This window comes from Ranitomeya variabilis, chromosome 4 (assembly GCF_051348905.1).
Source record: "Ranitomeya variabilis isolate aRanVar5 chromosome 4, aRanVar5.hap1, whole genome shotgun sequence".
In the NCBI taxonomy this organism is placed as follows: Eukaryota; Metazoa; Chordata; class Amphibia; order Anura; family Dendrobatidae; genus Ranitomeya; species Ranitomeya variabilis.
Window position 1 is genome coordinate 705,516,835 of NC_135235.1, and position 19,218 is coordinate 705,536,052.

The 19,218-nt window shown below is 44.5% G+C and overlaps 2 protein-coding genes across 6 annotated transcripts in view; both read left to right on the forward strand.

Annotated features, from left to right (window-relative positions):
• The window catches only part of LOC143766486 (uncharacterized), a 40,595-nt gene that overhangs the window by 12,856 nt on the left and 8,521 nt on the right, over nt 1-19,218 (forward strand). For 2 of the 3 annotated variants that reach the window (XM_077254202.1, XM_077254200.1), the window contains exons 2-11: nt 9,835-9,984; nt 10,114-10,290; nt 10,373-10,496; nt 10,580-10,677; nt 11,600-11,690; nt 15,559-15,716; nt 18,081-18,230; nt 18,360-18,536; nt 18,619-18,742; nt 18,826-18,923. In XM_077254202.1, the coding sequence (XP_077110317.1) occupies nt 9,907-9,984; nt 10,114-10,290; nt 10,373-10,496; nt 10,580-10,677; nt 11,600-11,690; nt 15,559-15,716; nt 18,081-18,230; nt 18,360-18,536; nt 18,619-18,742; nt 18,826-18,923 (1,275 nt within the window). In that variant the 5' untranslated portion in view covers nt 9,835-9,906. Of the gene's footprint in view, nt 1-38; nt 1,308-9,834; nt 9,985-10,113; nt 10,291-10,372; nt 10,497-10,579; nt 10,678-11,599; nt 11,691-15,558; nt 15,717-18,080; nt 18,231-18,359; nt 18,537-18,618; nt 18,743-18,825; nt 18,924-19,218 lie in introns of all 3 variants that reach the window. The other variant, XM_077254201.1, reaches the window with a different exon arrangement.
• LOC143766495 (uncharacterized) overlaps nt 1-19,218 on the forward strand; it is a 122,563-nt gene that overhangs the window by 7,080 nt on the left and 96,265 nt on the right. The gene's annotated exons all lie outside the window — the stretch shown is intronic.

Consider the following 19,218-nt stretch of genomic DNA (forward strand, 5'->3'; position numbering starts at 1 on the left):
TTACAATTCATTATTTCCTTTTTCTTTCCCCACCACAGTGAAGCGAATAAGAGTGCGTTGGCGCTTGATGAAGGATCTTTTCAACAAGGACATGAGACAGTAGAACCAGGTTAAAAGTGGTGCTGCTCAAAGGATACTCAGAAAATACAAATACCACCGGAACCTTGCTTTTTCTGATGCCTGCGCTTGCTACCCGAATGTGAGTATCTTTTGTTTTCTTACTATTATTTAACCTCTTTTTGGTGTTTTACTAACGTTTTTCTTTTTTTTTTTTTTTTTTTTTCACCACACAACCTGGATTGTCCTCTGTTGGAGCGGACCCTCATCGACCAGCCAATGAACAAGCACAATCCCGCAACATATCAGACTCTCACCTACCATCGAAAGCTTCAAAAAGAACCTGAAGACCTACCTCTTCCGACAAGCCTGCAACCTGCAGTAACCACTGATCGACCAAACCACTGCACAACCAGTTCTACCCTCACCTACTGTATCCTCACCCATCCCTTGTAGATTGTGAACCCTCACGGGCAGGGTCCTCTCTCCTCCTGTACCAGTTGTGACTTGTATTGTTTAAGATTATTGTACTTGTTTTTATTATGTATACCTATCCTCACATGTAAAGCGCCATGGAATAAAAGGTGCTATAATAATACCAATCATCCACCAGCGATGTAGCAACCTAACAGGCTGAGGAAGAGGCAGCCGCCGATCCATCCGGTTTTCCCCTCTCCCAGCCCTCTGCCGCTGCTTTTGTTGGGTCTTCTCATCAGCAGCAGAGGGCCTGGGAGAGGTCACTCATGCCCGAGTTTATGCACTTAAGCTCGGTCTTCCAGGATGGGATTAAGGTGCTTGGTAATAGACCGAAGAGTAGGTTCACCCATGTGAATACACTTATACAGGATGTCAACAAATGCCTTGATCGCCTGGAAGCCGACCTTGAGAGACCGGCGTGACATTTTTTTTTCTTCAATAGAGCGGGAAGTGTCAGAAAACCTTACGCCTCAATTCCAGATCAACGTCATGCAGGCCTGCCAGGCTGCTTACAGCCAAGCATTGCTGCAGCAGCAGTCACAAAGTTACAATCCACAGGCCGGAAGATATTACCAGCAGCCGAACATCTACTTTCAAACTCCCAGAGTGCCGAACTATCCTCCACCACCCCCGCCTCCAGTTCACAGATCCACCACGCTGCCAACTTCATCATCCCTGCGGCCAGCAGCATCTACGACGCTCCCAAGTTCAGCACCCACCACACTACCAAGTTCAGTTATTAGAGGACTGGGGGGTCTGCAATACCAAGACAGGTTATTACACTTGGGGCTATTTAGTTTAGAAAAACAAAGGATAAGGGGTGATCTTATTCTAATGTATAAATATATGAGGGGACAGTACAAAGACCTTTCTAATGACCTTTTTACTCGTAGACCTGAGACAGGGACAAGGGGGCATCCTCTACGTCTGGAGGAAAGAAGGTTTAAGCATAATCACAGATGCGGATTCTTTACTGTAAGAGCAGTGAGACTATGGAACTCTCTGCCGTATGATGTTGTTATGAGTGATTCATTGCTAAAATTTAACGGGACTAGATGCCTTTCTTGAAAAGCATAATGTTACAGGTTATACACTAGTTTCCTTGATAGGGCGTTGATCCAGGGAACTAGTCTGAATGCCGTATGTGGAGTCGGGAAGGAATTTTTTTCCCCAATGTGAAGCTTACTGTTTGCCACATGGTTTTTTTTTGCCTTCCTCTGGATCAACATGTTATGGCATGTTAGGTTAGGCTATGGGTTGAACTAGATGGGCTTAAAGTCTTCCTTCAACCTTAATAACTTTGTTACTATGTTACCCTGCAGCCAGCAGCATCCACCACGCTGCTCAGTCCAGCACCACGCCAAAAGACTGCTACAGAGGCCACCACTCCCACTCGGCCAAGAAAGTAAAGGTCCAAAACTAATAACATTTCCACCAGGATGAAGACCTGGAGTCAAAAAACCCTGCTAAAATTGGACCCACCACCTGCACCCTCACCTACCAATGTGTCTTTGTTCTCAAATGTGTCACTACCTTCCCTTGTGTCTGTCCCTTCCAGTTTGTCTATCCATTCCCATGATTCCACTGTGTTGTCTACTCCCAATGTGTCCAGTTCCATCCATGATCCAATCCTTTAATTTGTTGCCCCTTCCCCTGTAACCCCTTTATCGGCTACCACCCAATCCTCAGCTCCACACCCCCAAGGTCCACCACATATCACCCTCAGATAGACCCCGATCCTAAACCCAGTTATTTTTTGGTTAAATAAATGTTTATTTTCTTTGCACAATATCCGGGGTCTCTTTGACCGCCGCAAACACATGTGTATTGTATTATTGAGGGAACTTGTAACGGGTGTTTTACTACAGGTATTTTATTTAATTCAGCAAACATTGCAGGTACATTTAGAATTTACAGGTACATTTAAACAATACAAACGGCGCCAGCACGGGAGTTGAGTATAGGGTTTTTTATTATAATCGGGGCCAAACATATTAATCAAGAAGGTGTTGTCCTAGTGGACGCTGCCTATGGCCCAGCCTAATAGACCTTCGTACATTTCAGGCCCAGATACCATTATTAGGCATGTAAGTATCGTAGTAACTAGGCCGCCCCATACTATCGAGTACTTCGGGTCGGAGGGCATTCAGCCAAACTCTGGCACACCTTCTTAGATGTCATGTTTGATTTTGGCAGCAGCAAGTGGTTAAACTGCCAGGGCTTTGTTGTAGCCACCCCTGTGCCATCCCTGCAGTGTAAGGCTGGGTTCACACTGCGTTTATATGGCACGCTAGACGGACTACGTTACACGGCGGCATAAACGCGGTGTAACGTAGTCCGTTAAGGCCGCCATTAATTCCTATGTCGGACGCATCGCTAGGGCACGCCCACAATGGGTGTGCACTAGGGATGTGCCATCATTAAGTGAAGGACCCTGAGACGCGGGCTTCAGCGTTTCCGGGTCCGTCACTGCTAGCGCAGATAGAGCTAGCAGATGCTCTATCTGCGCTAGCGTGCTGCCATACCGGCACTTGCGTTTACAGCAGCCCGTTACCATATGTGTTGAACGAGCTGCTGTAAACGCAATGTGAACCCAGCCTAAATCTATGTTCTGGAGCCCAAATGAGCAAAACAAATGTTTAATGTGTCAAAAAAAATATTTTTTTTTCCTGGTGTTTTTCCTGTAATATAGGAAAGCCTAAGGCCAGAAATAAATCCCATAAAACACTGTACATGGAGACTTTGGGATCATATAATTTCTGTCCGCTGTTTTTATGCAAACAAAAAAGCTTTTTGTCATGATCCGTTCCAGGGTTTAATCCTGTCTGCCCTTTTTCCGGGTGGGATCATGTCAAGTTAATTTTGCTCTGCCTCATTCTGGGTTCAGGTTTGCTATTTAGCTCCCATGCATCCTGCTGGCAGTGTCAGCTATAGTTCTGCCTTCGGCGTGTGAACCTGACTCTGGTAGCTCTTGGTTTGTCCTGCTGTGATCCCTGACTTGCTCCGTGTCTGTTGACTCCCTCTGTCGGCCCTTTCTCCAGTGTTTAGGTTTTGATTCTCTGGTTTCTGACTTGGCTTGTATTCAGACTCTCTTCTGCCTCCTGTCTTTGTTTTATGCGCTTCTGACCGTTGCTGAACCTCCTGGCTTGTTCCTAACCACGTGTATTGCTGATCCCTTTAGTACTTCTGCCTATTGTTGTTTTTTGACTCGGCTTGTTGGACCACTCTCTCGGCACTTGGTGGTGCCTATGCTGCTGTTCTGCAGTGCTTCTCTGTGTATGCAGTCTCCCTTCCCTCTCAAGCTCCCTCTGGTGGAGGTTGCGTTATACTGCACTGTAGCAGCATGACACTTATAAAAGCCTCAAACTTCTGTGTGTGACTCCAACATGAGATCTAATGTGATAGAAGATTACAGTGCAGGGAAGACGGGAAACCTTCATATAGACGGCAGGTGGTGATGGAGTCAGTGACGGACTCTGGACAAATATGTTTCTAGAGCCGTAGTAGAAGATGATGTTGTTCTTATCAAGAAGTAGTTATTTCTCATGTCACGTAATGAATATCTCCTGCAGTATTGCTAATGCCGATTCCAGTGTCGGTAAATGAGACGAGAATTAGCATTATGGAAGATGAGTCTATGAGAAACGTATTCAGCTGCCGACTCCGAGGAAGAAACTGCTTGTTGTCTGTGGCCTAAAATACACTGCTCAAAATAATAAAGGGAACACTTAAACAGAATATAACTCCAAGTAAATCAAACTTCTGTGATATCAAACTGTCCACTTTGGTTGTCAATTTCACATGCTGTTGTGCAAATGGAATAGACAACAGCTGGAAATTATTGGCAATTATCAAGACACACTCAAAAAAGGAGTGGTTCTGCAGGTGGGGACCACAGACCACATCTTGGTACCAATGCTATCTGGCTGATGTTTTGGTCACTTTTGAATGTAGGTTGTGCTTTCACACTCGTGGTAGCAAGAGACGGACTCTACAACCCACATAAGTGGCTCAGGTGGTGCAGCTCATCCAGGATTGCACATCATTGTGAGCTGTGGCAAGAAGGTTTGTTGTGTCTCAGCGTAGTGTCCAGAGGCTGGAGGCTCTACCAGGACACAGGCCAGTACACCAGGAGATGTGGAAGGGGCTCAGCCTTTGTGCAAGGAGGAACAGGAGGAGCCCTGCAAAATGACCTCCAGCAGGCCACAAATGTGCATGTGTTTGCACAAACGGTCATAAACCGACTCCATGAGGATGGTCTGAGTGCCCAATGTCCACAGATGGGGGTTGTGCTTACAAAAAAAAATTCACCGTGTAAAAACTGTAGTTAAAAAAAAATTACCTTTAATTACGTCTTAACGCAGTAAGGTGATATTAAGGACCACTACCACCATTTAAAAGATACCAGGAGGCGCCTGTACCCACTAAACTGAACTGTTCCTACCTACCAGCGGAGGTTGGCATCCTACAGTTGCGCAATGGCGCCCCCGCTCCCCATCGACTGTCCCTCCTACCCCTATCCAGCCCTGTGGGATGAGGAAAGAAATAGGAGGAGAGATACTGAAATGAGTTTGTTTGGACAGTATACCACAATTATAGTGGGGGATTGATGTATTACTTTTTTATCATTACTGCCAAAATTTTATTGTTGGGTAGTAAACCTCGTGAGTGAAAATATATTTAGATTTTCAAATACCTAAGATAAAGGGGGTTGTAAAAGATAATATAGACTTGGTGAGGGGCCAAAATGAATTGAAGGGACCTTACCCTTATCTATCTCCTGCCTATCAGCGGAGGTTGGCACCCTACATGATATTTACAATTTTGTTGGTGCCCTCCTAACCCTAAGACCATAACATTTCCATATGAGGGGCAGTGAAGGGGTGAAGTCTAACAATGATGGCAATGATATGTTAGACTCAACAGTTTCCTATCCAAAATTAACCTACAAGTGAGCTCAAACTAATAAATGATCAATATAGTTCCACTTCCTCTTATAGGGCAAATAGTTATACTGTCTGTGTAGGAACTAAACAGATGGCCATAGTCATATATAAATATCATAGCCTGCATAAATATTGCACGATCCCAGGGCATTCACCCCTTAACCCCAAGGGTGGTGTGCATGTTAATGACCAGGCCAATTTTTACAATTCTCACCACTGTCCATTTATGAGGTTATTACTCTGGAATGCTTCAACGGATCCCGGTGATTCTGACAGCGTTTTCTTGTGACGTATTGTACTTCATGTTAGTGGTAAAAGTTCCTCAACATTACTTGCATTTATCTGTGGAAAAAATGGAAAATTTCGCAATTTTCCAATTTTGAATTTTCATGCCCTTAAATCACAGAGATATGTCTCACACAAAATAAGTAACATTTCCCACATGTCTACTTTACATCAGCACAATTTTGGAACCAAAATTTTCTTTTTTGTTAGGGAGTTATAAGGGTTAAAAGTTGACCAGCAATTTCTCATTTTTACAACACCATTTTTTTTAGGGACCACATTACAATTGAAGTCACTTTGAGGGGTCTATATAATGGAAAATACCCAAGTGTGACACTATTCTAAAAAAACTGCACCCCTCAAGATGCTCAAAACCACATTCAAGAAGTTTATTAACCCTTCAGGTGTTTCACAGGAACTTTTGGAATGTTTAAAAAAATAAAATGAACATTTCACTTTTTTTCACAAAAAATTTACTTTAGATCCAATTTGTTTTATTTTACCAAGGGTAACAGCAGAAATTGGACCCCAAAAGTTGTTGTACAATTTGTCCTGAGTACGCTGATACCCCATGTGTGGGGGGTAAACTACTGTTGGGCGCATGGCAGAGCTCGAAAGGGAAGGAGCGCCGTTTGGGATGCAGACTTTGATGCCATGGTCTGCGGGCGTCATGTTGCGTTTGATGTACCTAAACAGTAGAAACCCCCACAAGTGACCCTATATTGGAAACTAGACCCCCAAAGGAACTTATCTAGATGTGTTGTTAGAACTTTGAACCCCCAAGTTTTTTACTATAGTTCATAATGCAGAGCCGTGAAAATAAAAAATCTTTTTTCCCACAAAAATGATTTTTAGCCCCCCAATTTTTATTTTCTTAAGGGTAACAAGAGAAATTGGACCCCAATAGTTGTCCAATTTGTCCTGAACATGCTGCTACCCCATATGTTGGGATAAACCCCTGTTTGGGCATACAAGAGAGCTCAGAAGGAAAGGAGCATTGTTTTACTTTTTCAACGCAGAATTGGCTGGAATTGAGATCGGATGCCATGTTGCGTTTAGAGAGCCCCTGATGTGTCTAAACAGAGGAAACCTCCCAGTTCTAACTCCAACCCTAACCAGAACACACGCCTAACCCTAATCCCAACTCTAACCACACCCCTACCTCCAACAACCCTAATCTCAACCATAATCCTAAACACACCTAACCCTGACACACCCCTAATCCTAATCCCAACCATAACCCTAAGCACACACCTAACCCTGACACACCCCTAACCCTAATCCCAACCGTAAATGTAATCCCAACCCTAACTTTAGGCCCAACCCTTACTTTAGCCCTAACCCTAATGGGAAAATAAATACTTTTTTTTATTTTATTATTTTTCCCTAACTAAGGCGGTGATAAAGGGGGGTTTGATTTACTATTTATAGCGGGTTTTTATATTTGGCAACTGTCACACACTAAACGCTTTTTATTGCAAAAAATAGTTTTTGCGTCACCATATTTTGGAAGCTATAATTTTTCCAAATCTTGGTCCACAGAGTCACATGAGGGCTTGTTTTTTGCTGGACGAGTTGATGTTTTTATTGGTACCATTTTCGGGCACGTGACATTTTTTGATCACTTTTTATTCCGATTTTTGTGAGGCAACATGAACAAAAACCAGCAATTCATGAATTCCTTTTTTGGGGGGCGTTAAAGGGACACTGTCACCTGAATTTGGAGGGAACAATCTGTGTCTTGTGCAGGCATGTACTACGGAGGACAGAGAATGAACTTCAATCCAATATTGCAGCCAGCATGCAGCCAGCAGGTAAGGAAAGGGTGAATCAAACACCCGAAAACCCCGCCCCTATGGCTAAAGATTGTTCCCTCCAAATTCAGGTGACAGTGTCCCTTTAATATCGTTCCACGTTTGGAAAAATTGATAAAGCAGTTTTATTCTTGGGGTCAATACGATTACAGCGATACCTCATTTATGTCATTTTTTTATGTTTTGGCGATCACATCGCGTTGTTCCGAGGGTCTCAGGGAAGCACGCAGGGAGCCCCCTCCCTGCGCGATGCTTCTCTATGCCACCGGAATGCTGCGATCATGTTTGATCGCAGTGTTTCGGGGGTTAAAGTGCCAGGAGCAGTCACAGTGCCGGATGTCAGCTGTGATAATCAGCTGACACCCGGCTGCGATCGGCCGCCCCTCCCCCTGAGCGCAGCTGATCGGGTATAACGTACTATCCCGTCCATGGGAATTAAGTCACAGGTCACATGGTCGGGATAGTACGTCCGATGGCAGAAAAGGGTTAAGCAATAAGCCCAAAAATATTCAAAACCAGATAAGGCTCAGCTGCATGTTAAAGAACAGGTACATGTCATCAAATCAAGAACTTGTAAGAAAAAAAACAAACCTAAGAGCTCTGAGACACACTCAACGCATTTCCCCTTTCAAGGTTCATCAGGAGTGAATAAAGTACACATAGTATAAAGAGACTACTTAGCTGCTGAAGAAATTGCTATGACCGGGACAATAGCAGGGTTTGGAGTTCAGACACATAAGGAAACGATACCCCTTCATAGTGTGCTACATGATACGGTGCATGTTGATCCATGTTGCTATTGTGCCGGTCTTAGCAATTTCTTCAATCACTATAATTGTGGTATACTGTCCAAACAAACTCTCATTTCAATATCTCTCCTCCTATTTCTTTCCCCATCCCACAGGGCTGGATAGGGGTAGGAGGGACAGTCGACAGTGATCGGGGGCGCCTTTGCGCAGGTGTAGGGTGCAAACCTCCGCTGGTAGGTAGGAACAGTTCAGTTTAGTGATGGGTACAGGCACCTCCTGGTATTTTTTTAATGGTGGTAGTGGTCCTTATTATCACCTTACTGCGTTAAGATGTAATTAAAGGTAATTTTTTAAGTACAGTTTTTACACGGTGAATTTCTTTTGTTCAATTTTCTGTACAGGAACAATCTTATTCTAGCTGTGATTTCCTCATGGGTTGTGCTCACAGCCCAACACCGTGCAGGACGATTGGCATTTGCCACAGAACACCAGGATTGGCAAATTCGCCACTTGCGCCCTGTGCTCTTCACAGATGAAAGCAGGTTCATACTGAGCACATGTGACGGAGCCTAGAGACGCCGTGGAGAGCGATCTGCCTGCAACATCCTTCAGCATGACCATTTTGGCAGGGGGTCAGTGATGGTGTGGGGTGGCATTTCTTTGGAGGGCCACATAGCCCTCCATGTGCTTGCCAGAGGTAGCCTGACTGTCATTAGGTATTAGGTACCGAGATGAGATCCTCAGACCCCTTGTGAGACCTTATGCTGGTGCAGTTGGCCCTGGGTTCCTCCTAATGTAGGACAATGCCAGACCTCATGTGGCTGGAGTGTGTCAGCAGTTCCTGCAAGATGAAGGCATTGAAGCTATGGATTGGCCTGCCCGTTCCCCAGACCTAAATCCGATTGAACACATCTGGGACATCATGTCTCACATGATGCATCAACGTCACGTTGCACAACAGACTGTTCAGGAGTTGGTGGATGCTTTAGTCCAGGTCTGGGAGGAGATCCCTCAGGAGACCATTCGCCGCCTCATCAGAAGTATGACCAGGCTTGTAGGGAGGTCATACAGGCACAAGGAGGCAACACACACACACACACACACACCCAACTGAACATAATTTCCTTGTCTTGAGGCGTTTCCACTGAAGTTGGATCAGCCTGTAATTTGATTTTCCACTTTGATTTTGAGTATCATTCCAAATCCAGACCTCCATGGGATATTCATTTTGATTTACATTGATAATTGTTTCATTGTTCTCAACACATTCCACTATGCAATGAATAAAAATTTGCTATTGAAATATTTCTTTCAGTGATATCTAGGATATGGTATTTTAGTGTTCTCTTTATTTTTTTGAGCAGTGTATATTGGTTTTATTAGTAGATGTAAAGAAGAAAACTAAATACTGTAAAATAATCAATCTCATATGCTTCCCTTATCTCCAGTATTTGTATTATTACACAGGATTCTTATGATGTTACATCGGCTCATCTTCTCATTCAGGTCTCTACAATATCGGATCCTCTCAGTGAAGATCTTCTATATAAGAGCATCTTCCTGATTTACCCATCAAAGATGGATATGGACAGATACAAGATGGCGGAGAGGATATTACACCTCACCCTAGAGATCCTCTTCCGGCTTACTGGAGAGGTGAGAGATTCTGATGACGTCACATTACATCATTCTTATCTATGAGAATAACAGATGGACAGAACTGGAGAGGTGAGGAATCTGGAAATGTCTGTAGTGAGATTTATGAATTTGTCTCTCCATAACCAGGATTACATACTAGTGAAAACTACCTCTAGTGAGCGCTGTCAGGACCCTGTGTCTGAGGGATTGGGAAGACCCCTGAGCCCAGTCACGGGGCCTCCACCTCACCTGATACATGAGGACATCAATGACCAGAAGATCCTAGAACTCGCCTACAAGATGATTGAGCTGCTGACTGGAGAGGTGACACTGCTGGGAATGCTGGGACATTATACAGTAACACTGTGAAGGTTTCGGGGGATGACTGTATCATTGTATGTGACAGGTTCCTATAAGGTGTCAGGATGTCACCATCTATTTCTCCATGGAGGAGTGGGAGTATTTAGCAGGACATAAAGATGTGTACAAGGAAGTCATGATCGAAGTTCCCCAGCCCCTCACATCACCAGGTAATAGACAGGACTAAATACATACGGCCTATAATTATCTGTATGTAAATAATGAATTCAGTCCCTGTATGTGTTTCCTCCAGTTCTATCCAGTAGGAGGACAACACCAGAGAGATGTCCCCATCCTCTTCTTCCACAGGACTATAAACAAGAATATCCCAATGTTCCTCAGGATCATCAGGTAGATGGAGAGAAGGTGTCATGAGATCTCCCCTATGATGAGTAGATGGCCGTGAAGGTCTTGTGCTCAGTCTTGTTTTATTCACTAGTATATGTTTTATACTTGTGTAATGAGAACGGTGGAGATGGCAGGCAGGGCTGCCACCAGGAATTTCGGTGTCCCATACTGGAAAAACTTTTGGGCCCACTTGGGATTCTGTCCAGGCTACCCCCCCCCCCCCCCAGCTCCGCCTTCAACTCTCGAACCTTCCACAGTCCCACTGATAGATAAACTCTGCATCTGTATCTGTATAATGCATCCCACAGTCATATATAGTTGAATAATGCACCCCCATAGTGGTATAATGCACCCCCATAGTGGTATAATGCACCCCCATAGTAGTATAATGCACCCCCATAGTAGTACAATGCACCTCCATAGTAGTATAATGCACCTCATGGTATAATGCCCTCCCATAGTGGTATGATGCACTTCATAGTGTAATGCAGCCCCATAATAGTATAATGCACCCCCATAGTAGTATAATGCAGCGTCATACTGCAGCTTTACAAAAACAAATTTATCCTGACCTGGTTGAGGTCCAGCGGTGTCCTCCACCTGATACATTTGAGGCATGTACCATCATATGTGAGTGTCATTATACGCCGGCAATGTGCCCTCTGACATCAGCTGCCAGCTTGTGATCTCCCGCAAGGCAACAGATTTTAACTTGCCATGCGTCTGACAATGCATGATCAGTTGAGCCACTGGGGCCCGTAGAGGAGAGGCGGTCTGCTGCGGGCCCCCTCTGCTCACCAGACTCTATTCGCCAGTAAGGGCTGTAATGCTCTGATGGTGGAACTGATGGCAGGATTAGAGCTGATCATAGATGTGACTATCTTTTCTATTCATCTGTCTGTGACTTTTGCAATACTTGCTTCAGGGTGAAGATCTGACCCATATTAATACTACAGAGACATATGTGAGGGGTGATGAGCGGTGTAAAGAGGAGATTCCTACATATGACTACCCAGGTAAGTAGTATCCACTAAATGCAGAGAAGTCACAGATTCTTCTTAGTCACCGGCTATTGCTGCTTTATCAGTTGTATAGCCCGGTCATATCACAATCAGGTGTTCACCACTTTGCCTCTAGACCTCAACATTCTCCTCCATCCAAACTTTGACACATCAGCTCTGAACTGTTATAAAAAAAAGTATTTGAATGTCTAATATTTCTTCTTGAAACTGATCTGACATCTACCATTGGTCCTTATAATAGTTTAGCTTGAAAGAGCCACTGAGCCCCATACTCTAATTACCCCAGAGAGGTTTCACCACTAGTTACTCATTTATTACTGACTAGATGGTAGCCCGATTCTAACGCATTGGGTATTCTAGAATATGTATGTAGTTTATTTATGAAGTTTTCAGAATAATGCAATTTATACACAAAATTCGGCCGGCCGCGACCGATTAGCAAAGCGTGCTTCAAATTCCGCGGCAATTCGCGGGCGGACTGCGCCTGTCGCTGATTGGTCATGCCCGGCCACGAACAATCAGTGAAGCCAGGGCCGGCTCCAGGTTTTTGAGGGCACCGGGCAAAAGAAGTCTCGGTATGTTTCCACGTTCAGGAAACGCTGCTTTTTTGACGCTGCGTTGAGCCGCAGCGTCAAAAATGCATCGTCCAGATGTTACAGCATAGTGCAGGGGATTTCATGAAATCCCGTCTCCACTATGCATTAAAAGACGCATGCGGCATACCCGCGAAAACGCACATGTGGCGCGTCTTTTAAGAACGCAGCATGTCCTTACATTGCAGAAAAAAAGCAAGGACAATGCAGGTGACCTGCCAGTGACCTCAGGTGCAGATTTGGTCAGGATTTTACCTGCATAAAATCCTGACCAGATCCTGATGCAATCCTGAACGTGGACATATACCCTAAGTGGGCCCCCATCTTTAACACATACCACGATTCATGATGCACAGATACAGCAGAGAAATATAGCACAGCCAAGTAGCATATAACACAGCCCACTTAGCATATAGCACAGCCCACTTAGCATATAGCACAGCCACGTAGCATATAGCACAGCCACGTAGCATATAGCACAGCCACGTAGCATATAGCACAGCCACGTAGCATATAGCACAGCCACGTAGCATATAGCACAGCCACGTAGCATATAGCACAGCCACGTAGCATATAGCACAGCCACGTAGCATATAGCACAGCCACGTAGCATATAGCACAGCCACGTAGCATATAGCACAGCCACGTAGCATATAGCACAGCCACGTAGCATATAGCACAGCCACGTAGCATATAGCACAGCCACGTAGCATATAGCACAGCCACGTAGCATATAGCACAGCCACGTAGCATATAGCACAGCCACGTAGCATATAGCACAGCCACGTAGCATATAGCACAGCCACGTAGCATATAGCACAGCCACGTAGCATATAGCACAGCCACGTACTATATTGCACAGCCACGTACTATATAGCACAGAGATGTAGTATATAACACAGGCCACGTAGTATAGAGCACAGCGATGTAGTATATACCACAGCCACGTAGTATATAGCACAGCTCATATAGTATATAGCACAGAGATGTAGTATCTCACACAGCCCACATAGTATATAGCAATGTGGGCACCATATCCCTGTTAAAAAAAAAGAATTAAAATAAAAAATAGTTATATACTCACCTTCCGTTGGCCTCCGGATCCAGGCGAGGCCTTTACCGATGCTCCTCGTGACGCTCCGGTCCCAAGAGTGCATTGCGGTCTCGCGAGATGATGACAAAGCAGTCATCGCAGATCGCAATACATGGACCGGTCACCGGAGCGTCCCGAGGAGCGGGAAAGGCGCCGGAATGTGAGTATATAATGATTTTTATTTTTTTTAATTATTTTTAACGTTAGATCTTTTTATTATTGATGCTGCATAGGAGTGCGTTACACCATGGCATAACGCGGTCCGTTAACGCTGCCATTAACCCTGTGTGAGCGCTGACTGGAGGGGAGTATGGAGCCGGCACTGACAGCTGGGAAGTAGGGAGGGACTAATTCTCGGCCGGACTGTGCCCATCGGCCTGGCAGCCGCGATCAATCAGTGACGCGGGATTTCGGGGACAGACCGACGGAAGTGACCCTTAGACAATTATATAGTAGATGAAGACTGTTGAATTTGATCTTTTAAGTAGATGTGTTATCTTAGGTCACAGTTTTTGACTACAGTAGTTACTGCTCAAATCCTTGACTTAACCACTTCCCGCAGTCCTTTTTTGTTCCTAATCAGGACCCAATTTTTCGAAACTGATGTGTGTCACTTTGTAGTGATAACTTTGGAATTCTTCACAGAGGATAATAGGAAACAAATGGACCTTACAAATTATTTTCCAACTTCTCTTGAATGTGACAGTACCCTATATACAATTGTACACTACTGTCTGGGCACATGGCAGGGTTAAGAAGTTATTTAGCTATTTGACTGCAGATCTTGCAGAAATAGTTTGCAGATACGATGCATTGGGGGCTCTGTTTGTGGTCACCTGGCAGCTCAAAAGATGGCCACCATGAGCAGACTTGGCGCTATCTACTCCATTTTACAGATCCCAGGGATTGTCTTGTTCACTTACTTTAACCCTTCTACTTGGGTCTGATCTTAGACAGAGACCCCTAGGCTTTGGCCAAGAATAGTCAGGTAACCGGGTCAGTGCCAGGGGAGCAGAGAAAGAGCCGAGGTCACAACAGGATACAAATAAACAAGCCGGGAGAGGAGCACAGAGGAATTAACCAGAGGAGAAGGCTGTATCTGACAGCTTCCAGCAATATGCTTCCAGCTTTAGGAGGGTGTGGTGCTTTCCTACTGGCTGGAGCAGGGAACTGGACAACACATATCCATACTGCCAGACTGGATGGTACTACAAATCCCAGGCACCCTAATCTCAGTGACAGGACAGAGCCATTACCAGTGCCGCCTGTAGAATGAATAAGGTCGTGCCTGGTATCAGAACCAAACATCACAGGAGCAGATTCCAGAGGAGATAGGACATACCATATGCAGAAGCCCTAATATGAGAAAATGGCAGAAAACCAGAGCAGTAGAAATCCCCATAAATTGACTTCATTTTGGAAATTATAACCCTCAGGGGATTAATGTATTGTAGTAGTGACTATGTTCACCCCAGAGCCACTTTCCGGAAATTAGCGTGCAGTGGATGTTGGAAAGTGAAAATTGCAAATATGCCATTTTATTACCCAACACACAGTGCCCAGATTGTGGTCCAGGAGACACACACATTGTAAATTAAGTGGGTCCTTATCACTATAGTAATGCCAAATACATTATTATTTATTATCATTATTCATTTTTATAGTGCCATTTATTCCATGGCGCTTTACATGTGCTTTATACATGGATGCTAAATGTGGTTTGGGCACACTGCAAGGCTCAGAAGCGACGGGAAAATTTGACTTTGGGAGAGCGGATATTGCTGGATTTGTGTATGGAAGCCATGGTGCTTTTCAAGAGCATTTGAGCCACTTGTAATGTAGAAACCTGTTTTTCACTGACAGATGATGGACCTGAGTGGGGACTTGTTTTTTTGGGAGATGAGTAGAAGGTTTATTGGTATAATTTTCCTCAACATAACATTGTTTTGTGACTTTATACTCTATATTTCGGAGGCAGAATGGACAAACAGTTGAACACCACACTACTGGTTCATCCTATGAGGTTTTCTTATAGACTGTGAGCTGTCATTGCCTTAGTGAATAATTACGTATTCAACATAACTTGTCATGTTGTGGACAGTTTACGTACAAATGTTAAAATATGTAAAATTTTAAGGATTTTTTAATGAAAACTAATTGGTTTTATTTTTAACAGATGACTGCACCAGGCGATCAGAGGGACAGCTGACATCTTCAGTTTTTAAATCAGATAATCTTGAGATCCCACAGGATACAATTGAAGTGAATGCCATTACTCCAGATGTACCATCATCCCTTCACAGAAAAGATCTATCGTCTGATCTTTTGAAACAGGTCCTGTCTTCTGATTCATTACCGACTACTAAGGAAAAGCAAAGTCTCAAAATAAGCATTAAAAAACAAATTGGTCCTGAAGTAAAGAAGCCATTTTCACTTTTAGAATATGGAAATCATTTTCTCCTCAAAGAATCTTTTCTTAAGCATCAAAAAATTCACACAGCAGAGAATAGATTTTCTTGATCCAAGTGTGGGATATGTTTTAACCAGAAGGTGGAATCTTGTTATCCATCCTGAAGGACCCCTGCGGCCATCTTGGATCCGGGGTCTGCAGGGAGGAGAACAAAGGAGACCCTTGGAACAACACGATCACATCGCGTTGTTCCGAGGGTCTCAGGGAAGCACGCAGGGAGCCCCCTCCCTGCGCGATGCTTCCCTATGCCACCGGAACGCTGCGATCATGTTTGATCGCAGTGTTTTGGGGGTTAAAGTGTCAGGAGCGGTCACAGTGCCGGATGCCAGCTGTGATAATCAGCTGACAACCGGCTGCGATCGGCCGCCCTCCCCCCCCTGAGTGCGGCTGATCGGGTATGACGTACTATCAAGTCCATGGGAATTAAGTCACAGGTCATATGGTCGGGATAGTACATCCGATGGTAGAAAAGGGTTAAGCAATAAGCCCAAAAATATTCAAAACCAGATAAGGCTCAGCTGCATGTTAAAGAACAGGTACATGTCATCAAATCAAGAACTTGTAAGAAAAAAAACAATACAAACCTAAGAGCTCTGAAACACACTCAACGCATTTCCCCTTTCAAGGTTCATCAGGAGTGAATAAAGTATACATAGTATAAAGAGACTACTTAGCTGCTGAAGAAATTGCTATGACCGGGACAATAGCAGGGTTTGGAGTTCAGACACCTAAGGAAACGATACCCCTTCATAGTGTGCTACATGATACGGTGCATGTTGATCCATGTTGCTATTGTGCCTGTCTTTGCAATTTCTTCAGTCACTATAATTGTTGTATACTGTCCAAAGAAACTCTCATTTCAATATCTCTCCTCCTATTCCTTTCCCCATCCCACAGGGCTGGATAGGGGTAGGAGGGACAGTCGACAGTGATCGGGGGAGCCTTTGCGCAGGTGTAGGGTGCAAACGTCCGCTGGTAGGTAGGAACAGTTCAGATTAGTGATAGGTATAGGCACCTCCTGGTATCTTTTAAATGGTGGCAGTGGTCCTTATTATCACCTTACTGTGTTAAGACGTAATTAAAGGTAATTTTTTAAGTACAGTTTTTACACGGTGAATTTCTTTGTTCAATTTTTCTGTACAGGAACAATCTTATTCTAGCTGTGATTTCCTCATGGGTTGTGCTCACAGCCCAACACCGTGCAGGACGATTGGCGTTTGCCACTGAACACCAGGATTGGCAAATTCGCCACTTGCGCCCTGTGCTCTTCACAGATGAAAGCAGGTTCACACTGAGCACATGTGACGGAGCCTAGAGACGCCGTGGAGAGCGATCTGCTGCCTGCAACATTTTTCAGCGTGACCGGTTTGGCAGGGGGTCAGTAATGGTGTGGGGTGGCATTTCTTTGGAGGGCCACATAGCCCTCCATGTGCTCGCCAAAGGTAGCCTGACTGCCATTAGTTACCGAGATGAGATCCTCAGACCCCTTGTGAGACCATATGCTGGTGCAGTTGGCCCTGGGTTCCTCCTAATGCAGGACAATGCCAGACCTCATGTGGCTGGAGTGTGTCAGCAGTTCCTGCAAGATGAAGGCATTGAAGCTATGGACTGGCCTGCCCGTTCCCCAGACCTGAATCCGATTGAACACATCTGGGACATCATGTCTCGCACGATCCATCAACGTCACGTTGCACAACAGACTGTTCAGGAGTTGGCTGATGCTTTAGTCCAGATCTGGGAGGAGATCCCTCAGGAGACCATCCGCCGCCTCATCAGGAGTATGCACAGGCTTGTAGGGAGGTCATACAGGCACAAGGAGGCAACACACAACTGAACAGTATTTCTTTGTCTTGAGGCATTTCCACTGAAGTTGGATCAGCCTGTAATTTGATTTTCCACTTTGATTTTGAGTATCATTCCAAATCCAGACCTCCATGGGATATTCATTTTGATTTACATTGATAATTATGTTTCATTGTTCTCAACACATTCCACTATGCAATGAATAAAAATTTGCTACTGAAATATTTCTTTCAAGTGATATCTAGGATGGGGTATTTTAGTATTCCGTTTATTTTTTGAGCAGTGTATATTGGTTTTATTTGTAGATGTAAAGAAGAAAACTAAATACTGTAAAATAATCAATCTCATATGCTTCCCTTATCTCCAGTAATTGTATTATTACACAGGATTCTTATGATGTTACATCGGCTTATCTTCTCATTCAGGTCTCTACAATATCGGATCCTCTCAGTGAAGATCTTCTATATAAGAGAATTTTCCTGATTTACCCATCAAAGATGGATATGGACAGATACAAGATGGCGGAGAGGATATTACACCTCACCCTAGAGATCCTCTTCCGGGTTACTGGAGAGGTGAGAGATTCTGATGACATCACATTACATCATTTTTATCTATGGGAATAACAGATGGGCAGAACTGGAAAGTTAAGGACTCTGGAAATGTCTGTAGTGAGATTTATGAATTTGTCTCTCCATAACCAGGATTACACAGTAGTGAAGAAGACCTCTAGTGAGCGCTGTCAGGACCCTGTGTCTGAGGGATTGGGAAGACCCCTGAGCCCAGTCACGGGGCCTCCACCTCACCTGATACATGAGGACATCAATGACCAGAAGATCCTAGAACTCGCCTACAAGATGATTGAGCTGCTGACTGGAGAGGTGACACTGCTGGGAATGCTGGGACATTATATAGTAACACTGTGAAGGTTTCGGGGGAAGACGGTATCATTGTGTGTGACAGGTTCCTATAAGGTGTCAGGATGTCGCCGTCTATTTCTCCATGGAGGAGTGGGAGTATTTAGAAGGACACAAAGATCTGTGCAAGGACGTCATGATGGAGGTTCCCCAGCCCCTCACATCACCAGGTAACAGACAGGACTAAATACATACGGCCTATAATTATCTGTATGTAAATAATGAATTCAGTCTCTGTATGTGTTTCCTCCAGTTCTATCCAGTAGGAGGACAACACCAGAGAGATGTCCCCATTCTCTTCTTCCACAGGACTATAAACAAGAAGATCCCAATGTTCCTCAGGATCATCAGGTAGATGGAGAGAAGGTGTTATGAGATCTCCCCTATGATGAGTAGACAGCTGTGAAGGTCTTGTGCTCAGTCTTGTTTTATTCGCCAGTATTATATGTTTTATACTTGTGTAATGAGAACGGTGGAGATGGCAGGCAGGGCTGCCACCAGGAATTTCGGTGTCCCATACTGGCAAAACTTTTGGGCCCACTTGGGATTCTGCCCAGGCTACACCCCCCCCCCCCCCAGCTCCGCCTCCAACTCTCGAACCTTCCACAGTCCCACTGCCCACTCAGATAAACTCTGCATCTGTATC